Source organism: Diachasmimorpha longicaudata, chromosome 7 (genome assembly GCF_034640455.1).
Source record: "Diachasmimorpha longicaudata isolate KC_UGA_2023 chromosome 7, iyDiaLong2, whole genome shotgun sequence".
NCBI classification, from domain to species: Eukaryota; Metazoa; Arthropoda; class Insecta; order Hymenoptera; family Braconidae; genus Diachasmimorpha; species Diachasmimorpha longicaudata.
The window spans coordinates 5,542,896-5,569,171 of NC_087231.1; the positions used below are offsets into that span (position 1 = coordinate 5,542,896).

At 38.8% G+C, this 26,276-nt stretch overlaps 1 protein-coding gene across 12 annotated transcripts in view; it reads right to left on the reverse strand.

Annotated features, from left to right (window-relative positions):
* Cic (capicua) overlaps positions 1–26,276 on the reverse strand; it is a 46,645-nt gene that overhangs the window by 5,914 nt on the left and 14,455 nt on the right. For 4 of the 12 annotated variants that reach the window (XM_064124392.1, XM_064124395.1, XM_064124391.1 and 1 more), the window contains exons 2-13: positions 8,383–8,671; positions 6,569–7,582; positions 6,146–6,397; positions 5,941–6,052; positions 4,475–5,735; positions 3,815–4,121; positions 3,448–3,528; positions 2,333–2,616; positions 1,676–2,086; positions 1,268–1,580; positions 763–1,076; positions 175–400 (exon numbers count right to left, since the gene is read on the reverse strand). In XM_064124392.1, coding sequence (XP_063980462.1) covers positions 175–400; positions 763–1,076; positions 1,268–1,580; positions 1,676–2,086; positions 2,333–2,616; positions 3,448–3,528; positions 3,815–4,121; positions 4,475–5,735; positions 5,941–6,052; positions 6,146–6,397; positions 6,569–7,562 — 4,555 coding nt within the window. In that variant the 5' untranslated portion in view covers positions 7,563–7,582; positions 8,383–8,671. Of the gene's footprint in view, positions 1–174; positions 401–762; positions 1,077–1,267; positions 1,581–1,675; positions 2,087–2,332; positions 2,617–3,447; positions 3,529–3,814; positions 4,122–4,474; positions 5,736–5,940; positions 6,053–6,145; positions 6,398–6,568; positions 7,583–8,382; positions 8,672–9,637; positions 9,857–19,305; positions 19,530–26,276 lie in introns of those variants that run through there. The other 8 variants (XM_064124400.1, XM_064124394.1, XM_064124393.1 and 5 more) reach the window with 8 other exon arrangements.

Consider the following 26,276-nt stretch of genomic DNA (forward strand, 5'->3'; position numbering starts at 1 on the left):
AGATTATTCCCACAAACCGTTCGAAAGTGACTTGATCCGAAAAAATTTTTGAAAAGAAAGCACTACTATCAGTTTACCAACTAGCCATAGAACTTATATCCCTTAATCGCAACTGAATATCCCCATCTCGCTGAGAAATAATATACTGGCGGTTCTCTCGAAAGCCAAACTTACCAGAAATAGGTATATGAAATCCAGGTATAAACATCCTCTGGTGTTGTGCGGTCGTTCCAAGATACTGTGAGCCCTGCTGTTGTTTAGAAACGGCCACCAAATCATTATCGAGTAGTGTAAGAGTGATCGGGGGTTGAAAAGGAACGGTCGATGGTTGGGTACGATGGACAGTTGAAGATTGCATTGGTTGCTGCTTCAACAGTGCCATCATCGGTTTCGTTCCAATCTGTTAGTATTATTACCATTTTTTTCTGGCATCTCTCTTTGTTATTCTAATTACGATTACAACTCGCCAGTGTGTGATCAAACGTCGCCGATAGAATTGAAAAATCGTCAATGTAGGGACTTCATTGAAAGAACTTTTTTTTAACAGGCGACACAAATTTTGCAAAAAATTACCTGATGCTTCGTCCGAAAATCCCTCTTTACAGTCTCTATTTCCTTTTTAACAATATAGATAAATCGAACGTCTTCACATTTCATCACTCACTGCTTTATGACATGCTCGAAAACTTTCACATAATTTTCTTAAGAAAAAATAGGCATAATACTTGAATCCCTTTAATGAAAATTTATTATCTTACTCACCGAATGTAAAACAGATGCAGCCGTAAATTTTGGTACATTCCTCCCATTTTCAGTGTGAATATTAGCAACAAGATTATTAACACAATACTGTGTGCTATATTGCTGATCTCCCTTAACTGGCTCTGGTTTAACGACTTTAGGTGATATCGGCATAGTTATGAATGCACCACCCTTTGGTTGAAAACCCGAAACACCAGTAGGATTAACGGGACTGTGATAAGGATAAGTAGAGAGCACTGAGACAGTGCCGCCCTTATCAATGGATGCATGATGATACTTGGTAGTTGTTTCGATACCTGTCGACGGGAGCGAGGCTGTAGACACAGTGGATAATTTCTTTTACATGCAGTAATAGTTTAAAAAAATAAAAATGAAAATAACGTTTCCGTTCGGAAGGAAAGATAAAAAACAAAAAAACTAATCTCTGGAGCTTTGTAAAAGTTTCTTCTCAGCGGTGAAATATTTGCTGGACTCTTTTATGACAATTGTTTCCAACTTTCTTTACCTTTAATTGGCTTGGGTCGACATGTAACCTCAGTTTTAACTCCCTGGACGTCCCTTTTCCCACCGTCGACGGGTGAAAACCGCCCTCCAAAGTTCTTCTCATCTCCCTCTTTGTCCTGTCCATCATTATCACTCTCTGACGGCTTATCCTTGACTTTAACTTCACTATCTGGCTGCGGATCCTCACATATCACCATTTGTTGTTCATCGTCGGATCCATTGCCATCTTCCTCTTGTTTGACGGATGACTCAGACGTATCCATCAGTTGTTGAGGTTCGGGAATTCTGTGAGATGAATGGGCTTGGTTCACAGCCTTTCAATATCAAGAAAATACAATAATTGGATGATTAATCGACACATCAACCCGAAATTTCAGAAACTGTACAATGAAAAATTCATAATATTTACCTCTGTACTTGGTGTATCACTATAGACTGCAGTTACTGGTACATAAATGTCATCAGACGCACGAGGCGTCAATGGTATTTCCTCACTGGGTGGTCCCATATCCATCTCCTCTCCCGTACTATTTAATTTTCCCCTCGATTCATTGCCCTTGAAACTCGTTGTAGATGATTTCCTTCGATCTTTGCTGCACCACTTCCAGTCTGGATGTGCTTTGAAATGTGCTTCTTTAACTTCCGAGGCCAAATCATGATATTTCTGTTTCTCTTCACCCCCCAATGCATACCACCATTCACCTAAGATCTTTGACACTGTACGATTGTCTTGATTCGGATGCCTCTGATGGACAACTGCTCGATGGCGTTTTGAGAATATCATAAAGGCGTTCATTGGTCGACGGATACGGTCTTTTGTCTGTAAAACAGGAGGTTTTTTTTCAGTTCGCTACGTGGTAGCAAACGATAGTATTAACATACAGTACATGACACACGACAGTATTCAATCGTTGGTTAAATTTTTCATCAGTTAATTGATATTTTAGTACTAGATATGAATAATATGATATTAGAACGGGTTACCAGTGCGTACAAAAAACTGTTACTTTACGTACTGGTAACAAGATGTGCAATTCCAAACGATATATTTGTCGTGAAGCATTACCTTCAACGGACTCTGTGGATCTTTGGTGTGCAATGAGCTCAGTGATTGACTTCGTCGTTTATTTGAATTGGCCTCGATCTCAGCAGGCGTGATAGGTTCAGTCTCAAAAACATCATCGTCCTCCTCCTCAGCCGGTGTTATGGGATCCGGGCCAGGGCCAATAGCCTCATCACCAGGATTCCCCATGCTCAGTGGTATCGGTGGTGCACTCAGAGGTGGGCTCAGCGCTGATGGGGGTGGACTCACTTCTGGCTGATCTAGCACTGTCGTCTGCCAGGAAAAAGCTGCAATGAAATTAATTTTTTGGGTTAGTTGCGATGGATGTGGTTAGTAGCGTGTGGCGATGAGGGTGGGAAAAGTGACAGAGGGAATGAGGGAAAATTGGGTGGTATTCATCCAATAATTATTGGAGAGATGAAGATAGAAGAGAGAGGAGACTGCACACTTCCTGGAGAATTGAATGGTGTTAGTGCATGGTTAGTAGAGATATTTTCTGTAATTAATGAGAATGAAAAGCATACAAATTTCCGCCTATGTTATGATTTTATTATTCAGACTTTGGAATCGTTGAAAAATATAAATATTGAATAGCACTGAATATTCATGATTTTTTAAATTTTAATTAAATCATTGAAAGAGTGGAATTTATACTGTGGACTGTAGAAGCACCAGAATGAAGCACAGAATTTTCTCTGGATATCACTTATAATCTGTTCGAATTTGCAACTTTTCCATTAGCCAATTTTCTCATTCAACTTAATTACAGACTTGAGCGATGGAAAATAACCTGAGAGAATTATAATAATTTACATTACTCATGGAATGATCCGATATTCTTATTCTATGGTTAGTTAGCCGCCACCCATGATAATCCCATCAAATTTCAGTAATGTCTACAAATAGATAACTTAACCAACATAAACATGAATAAAAGGGGTCAAGCGAGGATGTCAACTGGAAGACTAGTGCATAAATATGACGAGGGAAATTCACGTGGGGTAGTGATAGAAAGAAGTTCATGAATGCGGTTATAACCGTATACCACCAACATAACAAAGCCTGCAACAAGCTCCAGTATGGATATTTTCATCTTCTATTATACATCGGATTCAAACCTTTTTTCCAGTTGCGCATTGAATTGTTGAGCAATGGCGGGGGATGGGGCTGGTATAGAGGCGGAACATCGTGGCTGCCATCTGCGAAATCCTTACCATTTAGTCATAAAAACTTATTGACGATAAGTAGTGCTTCCATTACGCGATAAATCGACTCAATAATTTAATTCTATTCAATTAATATTTTAAGGCAGGAGAATTTCTACATGAGTGATCACCACCTAGCTGAGAAGATGCATTACCATCTCAACCACAGACGAAAAAAAAAACCAATGTGAATGTTAGTTTATCACGAATGGAATTAGTCTAGTCAACTAAATGATGTTGTCATTTAATAATTTATTATTTAACGTGGAAATATACTCACAGACAACTCCATTGGTCTTTCCATTGTCCTCCCTCGGTGGTAATCCGCCCTTCGGTGCTTGAGTCAAATGGCTCGGTTGAACGATAACATGTTGGAAGACGCTAGTAGGTGTTAATGTACTTGTTACTGCCGTGGCAGTGGACATTACAACGCTCGTTGAAAGTGGCTGTTGTTGTTGGTGATGCGGTTGCTGTTGCTGTTGCGATTGTTGTTGTTGCTGCCGCTGCTGTTGGGGAGGTGGTTGTTGTAGTGAGGAGCTTCTCTGCACTTCCGGATGAGATGATATGTGAAGTCCAGTTTTAGTAGTCTGACAGTAAAAGATAGGAAAATTAAAGAATCTGGGTATTTAATTACCGAATAATCGAATCGTGTTGGAGCATTTATCAAGACGCTTATCAATACGTAAAGATAAGCCCTGAATAATAAATAGGTTGTTTATCCTTTGGAGACAGATTAAAATTTGGATAAACATTCTTAATTTTCCTTTTTTTCCTAGGCCATTCAATGTTTGATTCTATTTCTTCCATAATTAACCATCGTTACGAGATAAAACTACTATCGAGAAAGAAAGCTCTCCACGCCAAGTTTATTAAAAATTCACAAACTGGTTTCATAAAAAAAAACAAGTTAGTCCTTATCTGATTACATGACTTAGCTTACCTGTGGTATTATCGTCATCTTCTCAACATGTTCAACACTAACACTGGCCTGTGCCTGCGGTTGACAGGTATTTCCTGTGAGTGTTTGCATCTGTCCAATATGATTCAACATTCCTTGTCTGTACTTATCCTCCTGAGCGCCAACGAGTCCAGATGATGGTACTTCGATTCCATTTTTAATCACTAAATATTTTTTATCAAGTTGAGACACCTGAGATATTTGTTGCTGCGTTTGCGTAGGCGCAACTGCTGGTGGCTGTGGCTGTATATGCGTTTGCATAACATATATCGGTTGGCCCTGGGGTTGTGCATAGTCAACCGGTAATTCTTGGGACTTGAGGCTTAAATTTTGAGGTGGTGGAGCCGACAAAGGGATATGAGGTGAATGGGGTGGCTTCAAAAGTTGGGCATTTTGTTCGGGAATATCTGAATGAGTTGCAAAACCATTATTTGAGGTGAGAGCATGCTGAAGGATAATTCCCTGTTGCTGTTGGGCTTGTTGTTGAGCCATAGATGTTACGACGGATGGATGTCGCGCTGGTGGGCTCTGTTCAGACCAGGAAAGTGTTAAATTTTGAATTGGCATACTTCTTCCAACTGGCGATATACGTATTACACTTGTTCCAATGCTGGCTGGGGCTGGCGCAGGTGCTGGTGCTGTTGGTGCTGGTCTATTTGGCCTCACCATACGATTTGGCTCGGGTTTTATCACTTGTTGTTGATATTGCACAGCAAAATGTGACTGGGTTGGTGAGTGCTTCCACTTGGCACCTGGTGATATAAGAGAGGCTGCGTGGTGGGCGGCAGGACTGGATATTGGCATAAAAACATTATTTTGGTTTAATCCGAGTGGTGGCACTGGAGATTGACTGATACAGGGTGAAATTGAGGAATGGGCAGTTGGTGACGAGTAAGCCGGGGTCGCTGAACGTGAGCTACCCAGGGAGACAAGCATATTTGCTGCCTCTGTTTCCTCCGGATCGAATCGTCCTGTCATACGACGATCACCATAATTTGGTGATGTATCAGAATCACGAGATGTTTCTTCACCACCACCATGAGATGTGCTTGTTGGGCCCCGAAGCTCTGAACCCTTTAAGGAGAGGTGACGGGAACAATAGCCACGCCTTTGACTCTCCTTCGAGCAACCCTTCTTACTGCACAACCTTCGCCATTGTTTTCCATTAAATTTTTTCCTAATTCCATTTGGCGTTACCACTACGTCACCCTTTTTATATTTGTGTGGCGTCGCCGCCTGAGATCTATGGAGGTAGAAAAATATCGATAGAGGACATTAATGATATCTCCCATAGATTCAAAGGGGATCGATAGTCACAATCGATTTTAATCATTCTAGGATTTCGTTTTTAAAATAGTTTTCACTCGAAATTTCGCGATGTATTCGCCGGGCTTCATAAAGAGGACCATCACCTTATGCTAATAAGTAGTTAAATTACTAGTCTGTACCTGGGTGTGGCCGCCTGTGAACGTGGAGTTATACTACGCTGTTCCATCAAACTACTGTTGCTCCCTCGGCTCTGTATACTGCTTCGTTTACTGCTCCCTGATAATTTTACATCTGTCAGTTGAATATATACTTACATTGTATGAGATAAAATAAAAGTGTGAACATAAAAAATAAAGGAATTCGAGAATTGAAATATCGTCTAACCTGCATCAGAGGGAAATGTAATGTCTTCCCTATCGAGATCATCGTCACTCTCTAGATCATCATAAGGTCGATTCCCATTGCTGAGCGTTGTATTAGCAGAGTGTGCTGGTGTACCTAGTGTCATGAGGGGACTCGTACCTGTTGTACGATAGTAACCGACGGAGTCATTGTGGGAGGGGATGTGGGGCGTATGATGAAGTGGATGAGTGGATCCGGTGACCGGCACTTCAACTGAACTTCTAAATCCATGATCTAAAATCGATGAGACAAAACATAATAGACAATTCAGTTCTAAAAAATTGAGTGACAAATCGAGAAAACCCTTCAAATATTCTTCTAAAAATCGATTGATGCCTGAGTCGACTCAGACCGTTTTGCCACTTTTTTCCTGAATTATGCAAAATAAAAATTGAATAAACTCACCAACGGGATCAATTCTCATAGGTTCAGATTCCCCCAGCCCCTCTTCAAGTTCATCCCACCAGGGGGGCCTGAATAATCTTAAATCCGCCCTTTTAACCACAAAACTTTCACACTGTTCATCATCACGTTGAAATTTAACAACAAAACGATGAGGTCCAGTCAATATGTTGCACACACTCCCCTTAACAAATACATTAGTCATAGTATCTAAACCACTATTTGTTGGACATCTAATGCACACTGTTGCGTCCAATTTAACTTGGCCAATTGATGGGCTAGCATCAGCAATAATATCGTATTTACCAGCACCAAGTATATCGTTATATCTCACTAATTTACCTTCACCATCAAACTCAATATAAACTTCACCATGACCAGCGTTTCTAATAACACCAGGATAATAACGCGTGTCCCTTAAAGCTAATACGCGGTGGTTCTGCCACTCGCTGAGATCAATCGTAATTGTTGAGGGCCTTGGACGTTGACGTGGTGGCTCATCACGCAGTGAATAATCAACAGCTGTACTCTGAGGTGGTGGCTGAACAACGACACTCTGCACTATTGGATAGCACTCTGTTACAATTGTTTTATTCGATTGATGATTTGGTGATTGATGTGGTGAGTGCTGTTGTTGTTGCTGTTGCTGATGCTGAGACTGTGTCATTGCCAATGGTGGATGTAACTGATGGCTTCCAGACGATAACTGTACCTGTGGCAATGCCTGACGTAAATTCATCATACTGCCAACATTACTGACGACGTTACATACTTTGTCCATGTCCTCGAGTTCGGACGGATCAAATTTTCTTTTCTTTGGAATTTTTTTAGCGCTCATCGTTGGATCTGAGGGATCACGCTGCGGCGGTGGCGGGGGCAGCTGTGGCTGATCTGTTTTCTCATCCATCGTTGCACCACCACCACCGCCAACACTTACGTACTGAACCCCCCCAAGGCCGTCGCGCTTTTCGTGCATCTCGGGGTGTGCCGTCAGCATCGTTGCCACCTCACGCTGCTCTGCAAAGATTATTCAAAAAAATTATTTTAAACTTTCATTTCAAGCATTCTTTCATAGAATTGATTGAATGAAGTTTCAGGTTTGAAATGATATTAGGGTAGGCCAATACAATAGCACTTAGAAATTACCCCCCATGTACTTGCGGAGAAAATTCCACATTACTCGATTTATTGTATTTTTACAAGAAATTGAATTTTTCCATTCTTATGTGATACTGGTACAGGCGAACATAATACTTGGAAATGAGTACTTTCATGAAATTATTATTTCTTGAAAGTTGAATATTGCAGAATATAGGTGGTGTAAAAATTTACTGTATTCGGAATTTATCAATTTACCGGGGATTTTTTAAAGAACATCGTAAGAATCGCTTCAAATAGATTGGAAAAATCAATTTCGTGGGAACCATAAACCCTGTATGGCCTATATCGAGTGTGCCAGAGGCCCGCATTTCATTCTTTATTATCCCTTAAACTGTAATATAACTATTTTAAAAAAGGTTCTCAATACCTGGGCACTATTAGAAATATCTATAAAGAACATGAGGTCACTCATAAGAGAAATAGGATTTATAAGAACCGAAGAGTGGATAAATTCATTATTATCTTCCATTGAAAATTAAAAAGATTTTAATTGAGCCCAAATGCCCACTTTCCATTGATTTTTCTCTGAAATTTTGACTCTCGAAAGAAGGAAACCCGTGAAATTGCGGTGACATTCATGTAAAGATGATGAGAATTTCCAAATATGTCTGTAATTCTCACATATTGAATCATCAGTGTAATCAAATATAACTTACAGTCCATACAGTCGCGAGGAGGCTGGAGACCGGTATTCGGCGATTGGATGGTGGTTTGACAACGGCTGGGTGCATACCTCAGCACCCGGCTGTCGGGAACGGGATGCGTAGAGTCCGGACTCTCGCTTCTCACGTTAATTTTAATCGTTTTAACGACAATACCCTTGGCAACTCCCAACTCCAAGTCTTCTCGCCAGTTCCAGCTACCAAGCATCCTCCTCCAACGTTTCTACACCCGGTCCAAGGACCACTCGGCGCTCTTATTTACTCCACTTTTCGAATGAAAACTCTGTGAACAAAGAGAAGGATGAATGGAGAAATTTCATCAAAAGCTGCAATTACTTCTACCAATAGCGTGTACAGCAACTACATGTCAATATGAATTTTTCACTGTAACAATATGCCTGATAATTGAAATGTAAAGAGTAATGAGAAAAAAGTGAATAGGAGGGAAGAAAAACGGAAGAGAAGAGAACAAACATTTTTCCACATGTTTTTACAGCTGTCGAATTATCATGGCAAGTACATGTACACGACTTCCACAAAACTATTTCGATATAACGTATTAATGAGAAAAAAATGGAAGAGAAGAGAAGAACATTTCTCCACAAGTATTTGTACTTGAAGAATTCGTCTGGGGAGTACCTTCATACAACTTCCTCAAAGATATCTTGCTGAGAGATATAGACACTAATATACCATAATTGCAGAGATCACTAACTGCTCAAATCAGTGGGCATTCAACTCACATTGAAAAATTATCCATGTACACCCCCAAAACGACAAAAAAAAATCGGGCGGTATATTTTCCACAACAAAGTATCCGACGATTTTCGATAATTTTTCCAAGAGGCTGTACATTCTACCAATGGAACCCACAAATATTCAGATAAATATAAATAATTCGTTGGAAAAACGTGTCTCATAATTTAATTCCATGCAACTCGTAATCGTAGAAACAAAAAATAATTTAATTGAAAAATGAATGATAGAAGGAATCAAAAAGAATAGATAACACTCTTTTCCCCAGGTTTTTGCACCTGTAGAATTGATCTGGCAACTACATTTACACGAGGTTCACAAAGATATCTCGCCGCAACACACACACTTATATAGTACGATCGCAGGCATCACCAGCCGGTCAAATTAGTGTGCATTCAACTCACATTGGTAAGTCACCCACGTACACCCACCCACACAATATGAAAATTCGGCTGATAAAATTTCCGAATGAAGCTATAAGATTTTTTCTCACCCGTGAAAATCCATCGCATCAATAATAAAAAAAAATAATCACAACTATTTTCACATTATCAATCACAAAATCAGCCCCCCCTCACGACATTTCCCAATCGTCCCACTGACTCAACGAGTACACAGGGATGAACTCAAAGACGCAAGTTCGATGGATCAATTGAAGCTGAATGGGAGAATCGTCAATGATTGAAAGCTCCGTAGGATCGATAAATGTAATCGAAGCCAAATGATATATAGATCCTCGATGCTACGGTCCCGGAGCAAGTGCCGTGGTTTGAGTAAGGATCGACGCCGGCGGTACAGCGAATAATCGGCGCACCAGTCACGCCGAGGTAGCACATTACAGTTTAAAAAAAAAGGAGCAAAAGAATAGGCCACCAACACATACGTAATCACCTCCCATGTACATATTTATATCTACTTGATACAAGTTTCACACAAAATAGAATCAACCGAGATGAGCTGAGTACACAAAGGGGATAAAACAAGAGTATCAGGATGAAATAGATGAGGAAATAGCTCAGAAGAGAACTTGGTGCAATGACCAGAGACACACCGGGTGAAATTTACCGAACACGTGTTTTTTTTTCAACCCTCTTCTTCTCCTGGAATCTACTCAAATGTATCCACTATTCGGCACTACGTCAACGCCAATCTCCAGCTCCAAAATTTACTTCACCACTTGATAACTAAAAGATCCTGTCCTTTATCACGTTCCCACTGTAACCGAATGCCGAATATATGTTTCACTCATGTTTTTCCCCCCATCTTCGATTAATTCATCGTATTGTACTCGCGTCACGATTATTTTCCTCGGCTGGTAAATGAATTTTTAATGATCTCCAGTCAAGATGACCATGCAGCTCTCAGGACCAAAGCTACGCTGACACTGAGAGCAACATAGAAGACATTGGCCCCTCGTGGTGAACAGGGCAAAGTAGGGGGAAGAGGCAGGAAAACACAACAATGAAGTGAGAAAGAAAATAAATGAGGATGGGAAAGGGAAGCTACCACCTTTGGGCAAAGGAGCAACCTCCACTCGATTCTACCAACAAGCATCAGCTTCGTCGTCGTCGTGTCTTTAACTGTGAGTCAGCTCGGGCAGCAACGGCCTCGGGTATATACTGTGTGTCTTGCATTCCTTTCTCTCTCTTACTCGTTTTCCAAGACACCAAGCAGTTTTGGTTTGTTCATACCAAGGGGGCTCAAGCTGTCTTCGCGCCCACTACCACCGCCACTATCTCTCCCTCTTGTACTGTATCTCACTCTATTTCTCTTCCTCGGAATCACCGACTGTCCCAGTCGCTCACTCACACTCGGTTCGCCTCTTCTTTTCGATCATTGTCCCTCATTCTTTTGGTCCTCTCTCTCGTTCGCATCCACTCGAACGAAAAGCCCAGGTATATAAGACTTACTGTGGGGCTGAAGTGATGGAGATGAGAAGAATGAAGAATTCAAAGTGGGCATTTTTTTATGCTCTTCGTCGAATTCAAATGATTTTTGTATTTGATTTTTTTTTGAGACTCTCGGGAATTTCAGGTATTTGTTTCAGAGTTGAAGAGCAATTTTTGTGGTATTCACCGGGATCCGGAATTTTACTGATAAATGTGGGCTTTTTGAAATATCTATGTTTTTTTTGGTGTGACTTGTTCCTTGTCTTCTGGCGGATTTATTCATGTCTACTTGGAGAATCTCTTCGTCGAACACTTGGGAAAATGGGACATTCAGGGGATTCTGGGTATCTGGGAATAGACGGTTTGAACTGCAATAATTTTTCCAGATATCCGAAGTGAAATCTTCAATAAAAATTAGTGTACGGAATTTTCATCCGGGTCGGTTGATCAATGAACACCGAGTTACGTCATTTTTACTAAATATGTATGTCTGCGTATTGTATTATTGTACTTGATAGCTTATGAGTGTATTTGCTCTTTCTGGAATTGGGTGAATAACTATCAGACACAACCATGACATTTCAATGAATTGAATTTGTTTTTTGTTTGTGAACGAAGGGATGTTGCTAACCGGAATTCACCTGGTTTGTCTTCTCATTCAGCTTCGAGGTGAGTGAAGATTGCGAAACAATTTGGCCAAAATTTTCCATAACAACTGATTACTGAAAATTTTACCAGATTTTAGAATTCAAGAAAATTTTGTACACATTCAGAGGAAAAATGATCTTTAAAAATTTTCGTAATTAGTCGCATTGCCATAGTAATTTCAATTTTCTTAATTACAAAATGCTCTTTATCCTGATACTTGAGTTGTCGAGAGATCATCATTAAAGAGTATTCACAAACTTGAAGTTTCTAACCGTCGGAAAAACCGTGGCGAGTTGAAAAGAAAAAGTTGGAAATACCAAGAAAAGTATCGTGTTATGGAGAAAAGGAGAAAAGTTCAAAGGAAAAATGTACCATAAAGAGAAGCAGAGTGATACCTATACCACCGCACCTGCGGCTCAGTTCACGTCGAGTTCACCTTTTAACGGTCCTTAACAACTTGTAACCGATACCTGCGCCAGTACCAATAGCACCCCAAGACTTCGAAGGAATGAATAGAGAGGACCCTCTCGAAAACGTGAAAAAGGACGGTTGCGCGAATATTTTATTGCATCCCTCCTTGTTCCGACTTGAGATGAGGGTCCAGAGACACCAAAAAAGGGGACTCTCAACTCTTGGCCTCCTCTTGTGGGCGTTTGGAAGATTTCCCAAGAATTCCGTTGAAGAGAAGAATTATCTCAAATTGTTTATTCTATGTTCCTCGAGAAATCCCCAAATATCGGTACGAACATTTTTGAATGGTAACTACTCAAGTGATCATTGTACGAATTGAACCTTAATAAAGCGTTAAATATTTACAGCAGATCTACTTGATCAATAAATTGCCAGATTTTTGAAAAAACTTGTCTCAAATTAAAAGTTGGCTAAAAATGTTCGAGAAAATCATGGAAAATTTTACCGTCCAAAAAATAATTATGAAGTGAAATAAAACTTATTAAAAAATACCAGTTTGTGGAAGATATTTTACGATTTTTCATTCCGACAAATTTCCTAAGTAATAAACTTTGAAATAGACTTGTAGCCATTTCGTCTCAGCGACGGGCAAGTAATCATTACAATCGTAAGTTACAAAATATCTAAAGAAACCTATTGTAGCTTTTAAGAAAATAGCAAACGATTATTTAGAATCTATATTCACGTAGTTTCCTGAGAGCGTGTAGGTATCTCAGATTTTTTTCACATTTTATAAGAAGAATCATTTCAAGAAAGGATCCGAAAAATTTCTGAAGAAATTTCTGAGATGAAATGTAAATTAACATAAAAAAGCATTTCAGTCCATACTTGAACAGTACATGAAAATTGAAAAATATCGTCCTCAGCTATTGAATCCAGATTTAAATAAAAAATGAGCTTCCGTTTAATCGTGTTACACCACCGGCAAGATCACCCACGATGCACCTTAATCTGCGGCAATGAAATATTGCATATTGACTATTAAACGACTGAAGCGTATTCATAACCCTCCAAGTACCAATAAACCAACCATCCCGAGAACAATAACCGTAAAGAATTTTCTCCAAGTACATAATACATGAGCGAAGGGCTAGACTAAGAGGGCTCAGTAACTCAAATCAAAAGGATCATTCCATTCTCCCTCCCCTTCATCTACCATCCATTGTAAAAATGAAAGATGAAGTGAGGGATATTACTGTGGCACCTCCCCGTCATTTGGACTCCCGTGAAGGTGAATTGATACCCCTGAAGTACTCGGGGAGGCTTTATGCACCTGCGTATTGAAAAGAAATACTAGGTAGGGGTATACATGTACTATTGCTGTCAACGGGCCTCTAACAACATGTAACCGATACCTGATGCACCTGACAACTTTGGGTACTCAGGTGAACGCCGGGTTTTTCGTCAATAGACAGAAATGCACGGCTACCTCGATGGGGGGCAATTTGCGAAGGTCCTTGGTACTACAATGAACACTCTGCTTGAGACGTAATATGCACGAGATAAAGTGAGAGGATGATGGTTGCACGACTATTTTCTACCCCACGAAAAACAATAAATCAAAAATGTTTATTGTCCTCTTGGTGAAATACTCGGAGACTGTAGTTTTAAAATTCTAAGCTCTCTCCGGGTTTGTTAGGAATTTTTACTCTTGTGAAGGAAAATGAGATGAAAAGCTCGAGTGGAAGGGAGGAGAGGACCCTTGTGCACCTGCCATCGGGTCATTCCTCCTTTTTTTTTTTTTTATTGTGTTCTTTCGTTTTGAGGAGTACGGTTTCCTGAGACAAGAGCCGAGGGAAAAGAGATCCTTTTACTACGGGGCGCTCTGAACGTAATTTGAGAAGCCCGACAGAGACAAAGTTGGGAAGAGAAAGAGAGTCAATGAAGGGCGAGAGGGCGTGATTTTCTCCCTCGACTCAGTGAATACATCTTCCCCAACCTTTGGTATTTTTTTTTTTAGCTTTACTAGGAAAGGGTGCACGCTTTTAGTGCCTCTTATGCGCTGATAATTTATGCATTTGTTTAAAATTATTACACACTTTCCAAGACCCTTTTGTGAATAGCAATGACAGTACGATTTTTTAATAGGTCCTAACGCAGTCGATATCACCTGCCATTTTTGCATTCTCCATACAATAGAATCACCAGGCTCTTCACCGAGAATCAATGAAAAGCGCCCTTACATGAGACGTGAATCGACGCGCGCCCCCATCACCGTGAACACGTGGCTTTATTGCGTGGTGCACACGTAAAAATTCCCTTAATACCACATATATGTATATATTGCCGTTCAACCAATATATGTAATACTCTCGCAGTCTCGTCTGTGTCGCAGAACAAATCGATTTTACGGGGGACCAATAAACGCGATTGGTTTATACATACGGGCTTGAGAGCTTGACAGGGCGTGTCAGATTGACGAAAAAAAAAAAAATCTACATATCTACCTCTGTAGATAAAAATGAAAATGATATTTTTGAACCTCATCTCACTTTCCATGTCAACAATCTGTGATTTTTTTCCTGCCTAATGCCCCGCTTTCGTCCTCACAGTTGATAAAATTTAATGGACAGGCATATGGGACATTCCACATGCTCCACATGTACCACACAGTCTGACGTATCACACAACGACAGCTCGTAATCGAGTTATACATGTTCCGGGGTACCTCTAATTCATAAACAGATTGACGTACGGGAGTCTACACGCCATTCTTGTGCATAAAATGACGAGGAGTTGTAGTTATAAGTGTTTGTGTGAGTTGATGGAACCCATGTAGATACGTTAAGGGAGGAAAGGTATGGGTAAACCCTTCTCACGACTAAATGTGGAGTGGGAAATTGGGGTGAAAATATACAAGATACAGAGACAGGGGAGTTTACTGGAGTCACAAAATACTGCATGCGGATAACGCCTCGGTTCAGTTGACTCTAGTTTTACCCCATCGCGTGTATTACAAGGTACATGGATAAACATTTAATATTTGGCAGGACACATGATATACGTAAACACAGACATCGTAATTTTGTGAATGAGTGAGACAGAGCACAAAGTGTGACGGAAATTGGCAACGTCAAAATTGGTTAATTCAGCCATTTTTTGGAGTAGAAAATTGAATCCCGAAAAATTTTAAATTATTTAAAGTTTTCGCGTTGTTAAGCTGTCAATACACTAGATTTTCCTATAAAGTGGGAGAAAATTCTCTGCTATTGTAAAAAATTCGGGAAAATTCTGTGATTTTATAGAAAAATTAGAGAATATTTTAAAATGTTATGGATTATTCAGATATTTTGGAATGATTTAATTTGTGTCAATCTGTGTAATACAGAATCCTAGGCGATGGGATCTTTGATGCAGCAGTTAAACCTAACGCCACTTCTAGGTGGCGACGGTGCCATTCACAATACACCAGCATGTCGACGCACCCGTGTAGGAATAATAACCCAGACACATTAAGTCTAATTGCTATGTTAAGAGTGCAGACAATCAGGATTTGTTTTTTTACTAAAGTCCCCCACCCATGATATACAAAAATCAAAGTACTTTAATTTTCTCAATATTGAAAGCGCTGATTTTCAAATTAAAAATCTCGTCACTCAGAAGCAACCTCAGAAACAACTTAATAACAGGCATTATCGAATTAGATGGAAAATTACGATCAATAATCTCTTGACCATCGCCATGTTTTTTCTCGCTTGGGAAGCGATTAAAAAAAACGATGATTCACAATATTAAGAAAGAGTTTAACTCTAATTAATGTCCGGGAGTAAAGCTCTAAAACCTGTATTTACGGACTTCGTTAATTATTGTCAGTACGTAAAAGGCAAAATTTAAAATTTATGGAAAATCAGTGATCGCCCCTGGAATGTTTGAAACTCACTTGCCAGTGGGAATTGATTCCTTTAAACTGACTGTTAGAACGAATAAAGTTGAGACGATAGACATAGACATGTGTCAAGAACGACGGAAATATTTCATTACATTCAGAAAAAAAAATTGACGAGATAACTTCAAATGAATTGAAAAACACTCACCCCACCCCACTGTCTAACTAGCTTCATGCATCGAGTATCTAAAGAGAATTTCCATTCGCAATCAGAAAAAAAATTCTGATCGTAAAAATGAGTGAGTTCACGAATGATTGAAATCTTCTGCGAGCTTCACACAAAAAAAATTATACAGATAATGCCAGATGCTCTTTCTTTCTTCGGGGGGCCTGATCGTATGAACTGAGAAGCGTAAAGAAGACTAAACTGAATGATAACACCAGAGTACAGTGCCCTGATACATATGTATTAAATGCAATCCTCTGACACGCGACGAATCATTTTTCTCCCTTTCGAGATCTCTGTACGTTCGTAATATCCATTTCATATCCGAAAAGTCTCGCAAGCTATCACGAATCTCGTGACCCGCATCATCAAATACTATTGTCCACATATCAGTGAGAGAGACATGCTACCATTTCGATTAAACTGCGAATTTTTTGGCAAAATTCATACAGAGGTACTGCAAGTATTATAAGAATGTGAAATTGTAAAAGACCATAGTCGTGTCATTTTTTTAACCTTACGACGAAATTATAAATTTTCACGTGCTTTCTCTCTACTTTAAAAATTCACTCTTGAAATGTCAGGTGAAAAATCATCAAATTTCCAACATCCAGTGGTTTTCACGGGAGTGCCGTGTATATCGTTATTAAGCAATCAAATTATTTATGCGACAGTCACGGAAAGTACAGTTTTCACATCCAGTCATGGACCAAAATTATTGCAATTATGATAATTTCTTTCGTTACGGTACCTACTCATTGGTAGTCTTAATCTATTAAAAATTCAATTGCCTGGTATTTTCAAATTTCACAATGGGCTAAGAAATAAAAATGGTGAATTTAAAAGAAACCGATTTGTTGAGCTTTCAAAGTGACATAAAACCTCTACAAATTATGTGAACTTCAATTGGATTTTAATTCTCGGAATTGGAAATGGGCATGCAGCTTTTGAAAAAATTAATTTTTTCAATATTCAAGAAAATCGCGAGCGAATTGACGCCCTCTCATTTTAAAATATTCTTTAGCGAAATCTGTCAAGTCAAAGAATAATAGGATCCCACAAGGTCAGCTTGATAATAATTAATATTTTCACCTGTTATGGCGCAATCAATGTGTACAGAATAGCTTTCCAAAAAACTATTAGACCTATCTTCTTTCTGTAAAAACTGGTGTGATTGGCGCTTCCCAAACCCCTCATCAGACCCTGACGCTGCTTTTTTTAAATGTTTCTCTTGTTTAATTTTCAGGGTAAATACCATAACTCTCCAACGGAAAGTTCATAAAAAATCATGCACCAGGTTTCGAGCGGTTTTCGGAATACATGTTATCGCACCCCATCCCAGGCTGAATGTTTACGTAAATATATAATTTTTTTTTCACACAACTCTTGAGACTCCAAGGTTATCGGTGTCACGGATCATGCTTCCAAGACAAAGAGGAGGACAAATAAAAATGTGGCGATAAAGACAAGCGACTGATGTCTAATTGATAACCCGAGATGGTTGAATTAGACTGCGAGACTCGTTAATTTCTAGTGATCAAGCAAAAATATATACTTCCGAAATGGACAATAGCCTATTAATTTACCATTGTTATTATTTTTTTAAGTGACGAATAATGGCACTTGAATTTCCCACATTGTAAATTTGACTTCAATTCAGGATTATATTGTTCATGAAATCGTTCCCTCAGATTGTAAATTCGTAATGACTGGATTTCCATCTGAGTTTTCCGTAGATTAAAAACTAAAAAAATTGTTGCTTTATTTTTCAAATGAAAAATGAAACGATCAATGAAACAGATTTTGCCTCAAGATATACGAAGAAGTAAATTCTTAGCTTTTATTTTTTAAAAATAAAATCATAGTAGTTTGAAATTCCTGATTCTATGTTTAGCGTCAAAAATAGCGACGGATGCAATTGAATTTCAGCACCGGGTATTGTGTTAAACCATGACAATTCTCAACGAAACCTCGACTTGTGGAAAAACATGTATGACCTCTTAGTAAGCTAAAAAAAAGCTCTATTAATTCATCTCATGCAAACTATGAGAAGAAGAGAAAGACAAGGGAAAGATGGATAAGAAGTGAAATGATCGAGTCAGCCGGTACGGCAGTGGGACGAAGGGGTAACTCAGTATATCTATACATTTTGTACCTAAAGTAGAGACGGGGCGCGCATACGCCACCAGGGCACACGATACTCGTAGCCGAGAATATATTTACGCTCGAGAGTACTACGCTCGAGTATGTGGTACCCCTACTACTCTTCTTCGCTGGAATCTTACGCACTCGAGTCATCGTTTGCGCTTCATCTACTCTCGTTCCAAACAGAAACTCAATTCATCTTGTCCATCCACTTTTTCCTCCTCCTCATTTTTTTCGTTCAAGTATATACCGCCTCTTCATCAAGCTGGGTTGATAATTGTATTATTAAAAATGACCATTAGCGTACCCAAAGTTAATCTGATATAGTGAAAGGCAGCTTGGGGAAATTCCGGGAGGCGAAAATTGGATTGAACCTTTTGTCGCTGACGCTTTGTTTCAGATATGAAGTAATAAAGGACATCCAATTAAATACTGTCCCCCGACAGAGGGATCATACCATTTCCATTTAAAAGATAAGAGAATGTCGCGAGATTTCAAAATTTTCCCAAAATATTTGTAACTCGACACCGAAAGTCACGAATATTTTGACCAAACAAAGTTAATTAATTTTGACAAAAATATGAATCACTTTGAGCAGGAAATTTGTTTTATAAATTCTGAGAACTCGATGGGTTTCCATTATTCCTCAAACTGGCCCGATGATGATATTAAATGTCCCATTAATTTCAATGAATTTCATTTTGTCATAATTTGAATGAGAGGGAAGATATGACTGTCCCCCCCCCGTCCCTTCGTCCCCAGACTACTCTTACAATATGTCCGATTAATTTTAAGACACCCTGTATAGAAATATAAATATCGTTTATCTCGATGAATAGCAAGTGTATGCACACAACATATTGAACAAGTAGTATTTTTCAACCGTAAAATTGCCATTAACATAATCGTACTCCGGCGTATCTCCACGCCATGCATATTGAACAAAAGTTACTCACGCTGTTTGCAAAACAATCAATTTAAAACGACACTGTAATCTACATTTCAGCAGGTACTCCAGTTTATCCAATCACATTGAATGCACATACCTCCATCATTGTTACTCGATAACTCCATTGACAAAAAATCAAACAGTACAACTGAATGAACAGTAACCCAACTCAACAATCACAAATTTTTCCATTAATCCAGAATCGTTAGCCCGCATTCGCGAAAAAAGCATTCCATCTGTTAGAATTTACGTTTCAAATATTTAACAAAAATTAATTATTTTGAATGGAATGGATGGGTCCTTGTATAAGTAATATTTCCATTATTCTAGTGTTTCCACTTGAGAGTGAAAAACATTTTTATGTTTAATAGTAGAAAAATATTTTACTGCTTTATTGTCGTCAGGGCCTTTTAGTTGGGAACTTTTTATAACTGCACTTTACCAAGGGGATTTCCCCAAAAACCATGTGGTGACCAGACCTGGTCAAAGTGGAATCTCTTAATGGAGATTCAGGGGGTGCAGAGTTTATTGCTCTCTACAAGTAGAGGTGAATCGGGGCCTGACGAACAATTTAGTTTTTAGTCTCGTCTTAGAGTTCATAGAGTGTGTAGTGTCCTTCTGACAATTAGAATCCAAATTGGTCTAACATATTTTTGTATTTGTTACTTCGTTTTTGGGAACGAAACAGAACGGTCGTGCCTTTGCAACGTTATAATAAAAGATACTAAATAGAACTTATAATTTTACTTTTTCATTATTTACCCTTATACCATTTCCAATAGGTTATGGGCCCAGGGTACGCGGTGCGCGAATCGGTTCTCTAATATTAGGGGTGAATAAGTGAATAGTGAAAATAATTAACAAAAGTGACAGTTGAGACAAAAGTGCCATAATGGAAGGATTCAAGTTCGCTAGGGAGTTCAAGCCATTCAACGGAGAAAAATATAGTGTATGGAAATTCAGAATTCGGGAATTACTAACTGGAATTGATGTGATAAAAGTGATAGACTCAGAGCCAGAGGACCCGACATCGAGGAAGTGGATGAGGGCTGAACGACTGGCAAGAAAAGCGGTTGTCCAACACCTTGATGACACATTCGTGCCCTTCGCGAAACCCGGTCAGACAGCCAAGCAGATCCTGGACAATCTGGACAAAATTTACAGCCGAAAAAGTCTTCCCAGCCAACACTCAATTCGCAAGAAAATACACGAATTGAAATTTCATGGAGCTACACCACTGATCATCCACCTCACAGAATTTGATGATCTCGTGGGCGAGTTCATCTCAGTGGGTGGCAGATTGGATGAACCTGACAAGGTGTCTCTTTTGTTTTTAACAATGCCGGACTCTTATGAGAGCGTCATCACTGCACTTGAAACCATCAATGGGGATGAATTGACACTCGAATGTGTCAAAAAGCGACTACTAGATCACGAAGTAAAATTAAAATCGAAAGCAAGTGAGACAAGTGCCAAAGTGTTATATGTTGAAAACAAGAGTGATAAATATAAACAAAAAGTGTATTTAGGGAGTGCTAATTTCAAACGACGGAATTTGCATCGGGGATTTAAAAAGTCTAATCCCAGAAGCCCAATATTTAAAGGAAAATGTTTTCACTGTGGAAAACAAGGGCATAGGAAGAATGAATGCCGACACTTTCTGAGGGCTCAGATGGAAGAGAGAAAAAGAGGACACCATAAAGGAGCAGGATCAGGCCAAGAGAGACAGAGGATATTGAAGACAGTGCAAATTGCCCAAAACGCGACATCCAGCTGTGACACAGATGGCTTTGCCTTTATGGTCAACAGGAATCTGTGTCAACAAAAACAGGATACAGAAATTACATTCATATTAGACTCAGGTGCATCGGAACATTTAATCAACCGAAATGATTTGACGGAAAATTTTATTAATCTGAAAACGCCGATTCAGATTTCTGTTGCCAAAAATGGGCAATACATCAACGCGACGAAACGAGGAACGCTAAATATAATGACGGACAGCGGAATTCAAGGGACCCTTCGGGACGTTCTCTACAGCCCTGAGCTCCCACATAATCTACTATCGGTCACCAGAATGCGAGAGGCGGGCTTCACAACTATATTCGGCCCAGAGGGAATAAAGATAAGTAAAGATGGTACAATACTTATAGAAGGTAAGGTACAAAATAATTTATTTACCGTTAGCCTAAAAATCATCGCGCGAACGGCGAATAATGCTGCTAGTATTAATATAAAAGACAATTATGATCTATGGCACCGGCGATTAGGACACATAGGAAAATCAAAACTTATGCAAATGAAATTAAAATCAATGGTGAAGGACATTGAATTAATAAAAAATATTTCGCCAAACGATGATTTATGTGAATCATGCATATTAGGGAAGCAAGCGCGTTTACCATTTGGAAAGGAGAAAGATAGAGAACACGTGAAACGCCCATTATTTATTATACATTCAGATGTTGCGGGGCCAATCACTCCTCCTTCGATAGACGGTAAAAATTATTTCGTTTTGTTTGTCGATCAGAAAACACATTATTGCGCTGTTTATCCCCTAACATATAAATCGGAAGTATTCTCGGTCTTTAAAGATTTTGTATCAAAGGCTGAAAGCCATTTCGGTTTGAAAGTCGTGCATTTATATAGTGATAACGGAAGAGAATATTTATCCAACGAAATGAAAGAATACTGTATAAAAAGAGGTATTAGTTACCATTTGACGGTTCCTGGAACTCCACAGTTAAATGGGGTTTCAGAGCGAATGGTTCAAACCATTACAAATAAAGCTAGGTCAATGATAGCTGATGCGAAGTTGTCGCGAGTTTTTTGGAGTGATGCAGTATTAACTGCAACTTATTTAATCAATATAACGCCAACAAAAGCTCTCAGGGAGGACAAGACTCCATACGAAATGTGGCATGACAGAAAACCCCAAATTAGATATCTGAAAGTATTCGGTTCAACAGTATACGTTCACAAAAAAAACAGAAAGTCCAAGTTCGAAGAAAAGTCCTGGAAAGGGATTCTGGTAGGGTATGAGCCGAATGGTTATAGAGTTTGGGATGTAATGAATGATAAATATGTTGTCGTGAGGGACGTCATTGTAGACGAGACAAATTCCCCACACTCGAGGCCTGTAAAAGGGCTAGAGGGGGATGAAGGGGCCCATGGTCGGGGTGCCCGGATGGAAACTGATATCTTTGACGACAAGTCAGGATCAGTATTGTCTCGTGCATCTGATAGTATGAAATCAGATGAAATAGAGGAACCAAATAAGGTCGATGATTATAATGATCATGGCGGACCAAATAAAATTCCTAAAATAAACAATGACTGTGAAACGACAACTGACATTAGAAATCAATCGATAGATTCATCAGAAGGTGAAACCGTAACTAATGAGTTGCGAAGAAGCAATCGATTAAAAAATCTAGCCCCTGTATCATATAATGAAAATATAAACGATTATCTCCTATGCGCTCAATCAGTCGCGTGTAAAGTTCCGCAATCGTATGTGGAGGTAGAGGAGAGTGATGACAAAATCCATTGGGAACAGGCCATTAAAGAAGAGATAGATTCTTTGATTAAAAATAAAACCTGGACGATTGTACCGAGACCGAAAAATATAAATATTGTTGATTGTAAGTGGGTATTCACAATTAAAAACGATGAGTTTGGGAAACCATTCAAATATAAGGCTCGTTTAGTCGCGAGAGGATTTAGTCAAAAATATATGGTAGATTATAATGAAACGTTTGCCCCTGTTGCAAGAATAACGAGTTTTAGATTTATCATTGCTTTTGCAAATCAGAATAATTTGCTAATACATCATATGGATGTAAAAACAGCCTTTTTGAATGGTGACTTAAAAGAAGAAATTTATATGAGGGTACCAGAAGGTATTAATTGTGAAAACAATCAAGTATGTCGATTAAATAAAGCTCTTTATGGGCTAAAGCAAGCAGCTCGTTGCTGGTTCGAAATTTTTGAGAAAGCTCTCAAAGAAAGGAATTTCAAGAATTCATTAGTTGATAGATGTATTTATATTCTAGATAGAGGAAACATCTTTGAAAATATTTATGTAGTCTTGTACGTCGATGATCTCGTAATAGTTACTGCGAACATCGAAACAATGAATAGCTTTAAAAATTATCTAACACATAAGTTTTTAATGGTTGACTTGAATGAAATTAAACTTTTCTTAGGAATAAAAATTTGTCGAAATAATGATAGGATTACGTTAGACCAGAGCGCATACATTAGAACAGTACTTACGAAATTCAAAATGAATGAGTGTAATGGAGTGAGTACACCGCTTGAGAGCAAAATAAATTTTGAAGCACTGAATTGCGATACTAAGTATGACGCCCCATGTCGAAATTTAATCGGATGCTTAATGTATATAATGGTCTGCACAAGACCAGATTTGAGTGTGGCAATAAGTATCCTCAGTAGATTCACTAATAAAAATAACATAGAATTATGGAGATGCTTAAAGAGAACTTTGAGATATTTAAAGGCAACGATTGATCTCAAGCTAGTTTATACGCGAAGTGATTCGCAAAGAATTTTATGTGGCTATGTCGACTCTGATTGGGGTAGCGATACAATAGATAGAAAAAGCACTACAGGTTTTTTATTTAAAATGTATGATAGTTGCACTATTTCTTGGAGTAGCAAAAAAACAATCATCGGTAGCGGCTTCATCGACTGAAGCAGAATATATGGCGCTATATGAATCAGTTAAAGAAGCCCTTTGGTTAAGGTCATTAGCAAAAAGTATTAAAATAGAAATCGAAGGACCTATAACAATTTTTGAAGATAATATAGGGTGTATTAGTATCGCGAATAACCCAATAGATCATAAGAGGACGAAACACATTGACATAAAGTATCATCTCACGAGAGAACGTATAATTGAAGGACTAATTGCCTTAAAATATGTTTCAACAGGAAGACAGTTAGCAGACACCCTGACCAAACCGCTTCCAGCAGTGAAATTCATTGAATTAAGAGGACAAATGGGTTTGGAATGATCCAGAAGGACTCACACTTCAAGTGGACTAATAAGAGTTTTGTAGTAGTAATATATATATATATTTTTTTTTGATTGTATAAAATTAGTAGTGGTCTGGTAAGGTTTTTAACTGGGTTTTCCCTTCACCCTGTGCAACGAATGTTGGGCCACAGTAAGTTGACCCAGGATAACAAAACGCAAGGACGGCATATTAATAATTAAGGAAATAGTTTAATGATTAAAAATAATATTTTTATATACTATAATTATAAATGTATAGAGAACCGATTATGTTAGTACAAGTGTTTATTAGATCTGATTAATTTTTGAGGGGGCGTGTTAGAATTTACGTTTCAAATATTTAACAAAAATTAATTATTTTGAATGGAATGGATGGGTCCTTGTATAAGTAATATTTCCATTATTCTAGTGTTTCCACTTTAGAGTGAAAAACATTTTTATGTTTAATAGTAGAAAAATATTTTACTGCTTTATTGTCGTCAGGGCCTTTTAGTTGGGAACTTTTTATAACTGCACTTTACCAAGGGGATTTCCCCAAAAACCATGTGGTGACCAGACCTGGTCAAAGTGGAATCTCTTAATGGAGATTCAGGGGGTGCAGAGTTTATTGCTCTCTACAAGTAGAGGTGAATCGGGGCCTGACGAACAATTTAGTTTTTAGTCTCGTCTTAGAGTTCATAGAGTGTGTAGTGTCCTTCTGACAATTAGAATCCAAATTGGTCTAACATATTTTTGTATTTGTTACTTCGTTTTTGGGAACGAAACAGAACGGTCGTGCCTTTGCAACGTTATAATAAAAGATACTAAATAGAACTTATAATTTTACTTTTTCATTATTTACCCTTATACCATTTCCAATACCATCAAAATTCACCGTCCAAGAAAAAATCCAAAATACTTCACAAACTGTCATTTTCACATTTTCACGTATCATTTGACATTGCCGGAGTGACTATACACCCACCACTCAATGAAAAATTCAACAAGAAACAAAAATTCCAGTTCAATGAATTATCAAACACTATTGGCACTGCTGCATACACTTCACTTCACAATTTCCGTTTCGTCTTCAGAATTCGCAAAACTCTCACACTTCTCCACTCAACAATACCCCCCCTTCTACCATGAAACTCAACCCAAGAAGCTGACCAGACTGACAAAAACCGAGAAGCTACGACCGTTCCAGCAATAAATGGTGAAAATTATTCAAATACTAGTAACCATTATCTCAGTTTCCTTCCACTTGTAAAAATGAAAAGAAAAAACATTATCGTGCAGTAGTCACTGAATAGTATAAACTGCAGTAGTAACCGTGATACCGTAGTGAGTGTTGGTTACTACAGTGGCCTCATGATGATGCGGCACAGAGGTGAGCTGGTGGTGGTACGCCTCCTCGCGGCGTCGTGGTCCGTCGCACTCAGCGTCGTCGGTCTCTCACTAACACGATCAATCCATTGTGAGAAAATTCCTTGGCTCCACGGACGTGTAGCCTTCTCAACGTGGCTCTTTCTCTCTTCATATACCACATACACACGTGTAAAATCATCATCATCTCTCTCGGCTCTTCGAGACGGAAGAAATTGTACGAGTTAAACCGGCTGGGGTGGGATGATGAGGGGACGAGGGGAGGTGAGACGAGTACTATACCCACAATCGTGGGTTCACGCACGTGTGTAAGTTCATCGCGTTAAATTCCAACTGCACTGCGATTCAGCTGAATCGCCCCCAACTTCCCAAAATGATTCAAATTACATAAACCAAGTCAACTAAAATTTACCATTACAATTTTCAATCTGTAAATGCTGTAACTGACGGTGGGGGTAACGGCAGTGAAGAGTTCAAGGAGGAAAGGGAGAGAAACTATTAAAAAAAAAAATGCGACTCGCGTATGTTCGCGATATAAATAGATGATAGACCCAGTGTGTTAAACAGCTAGA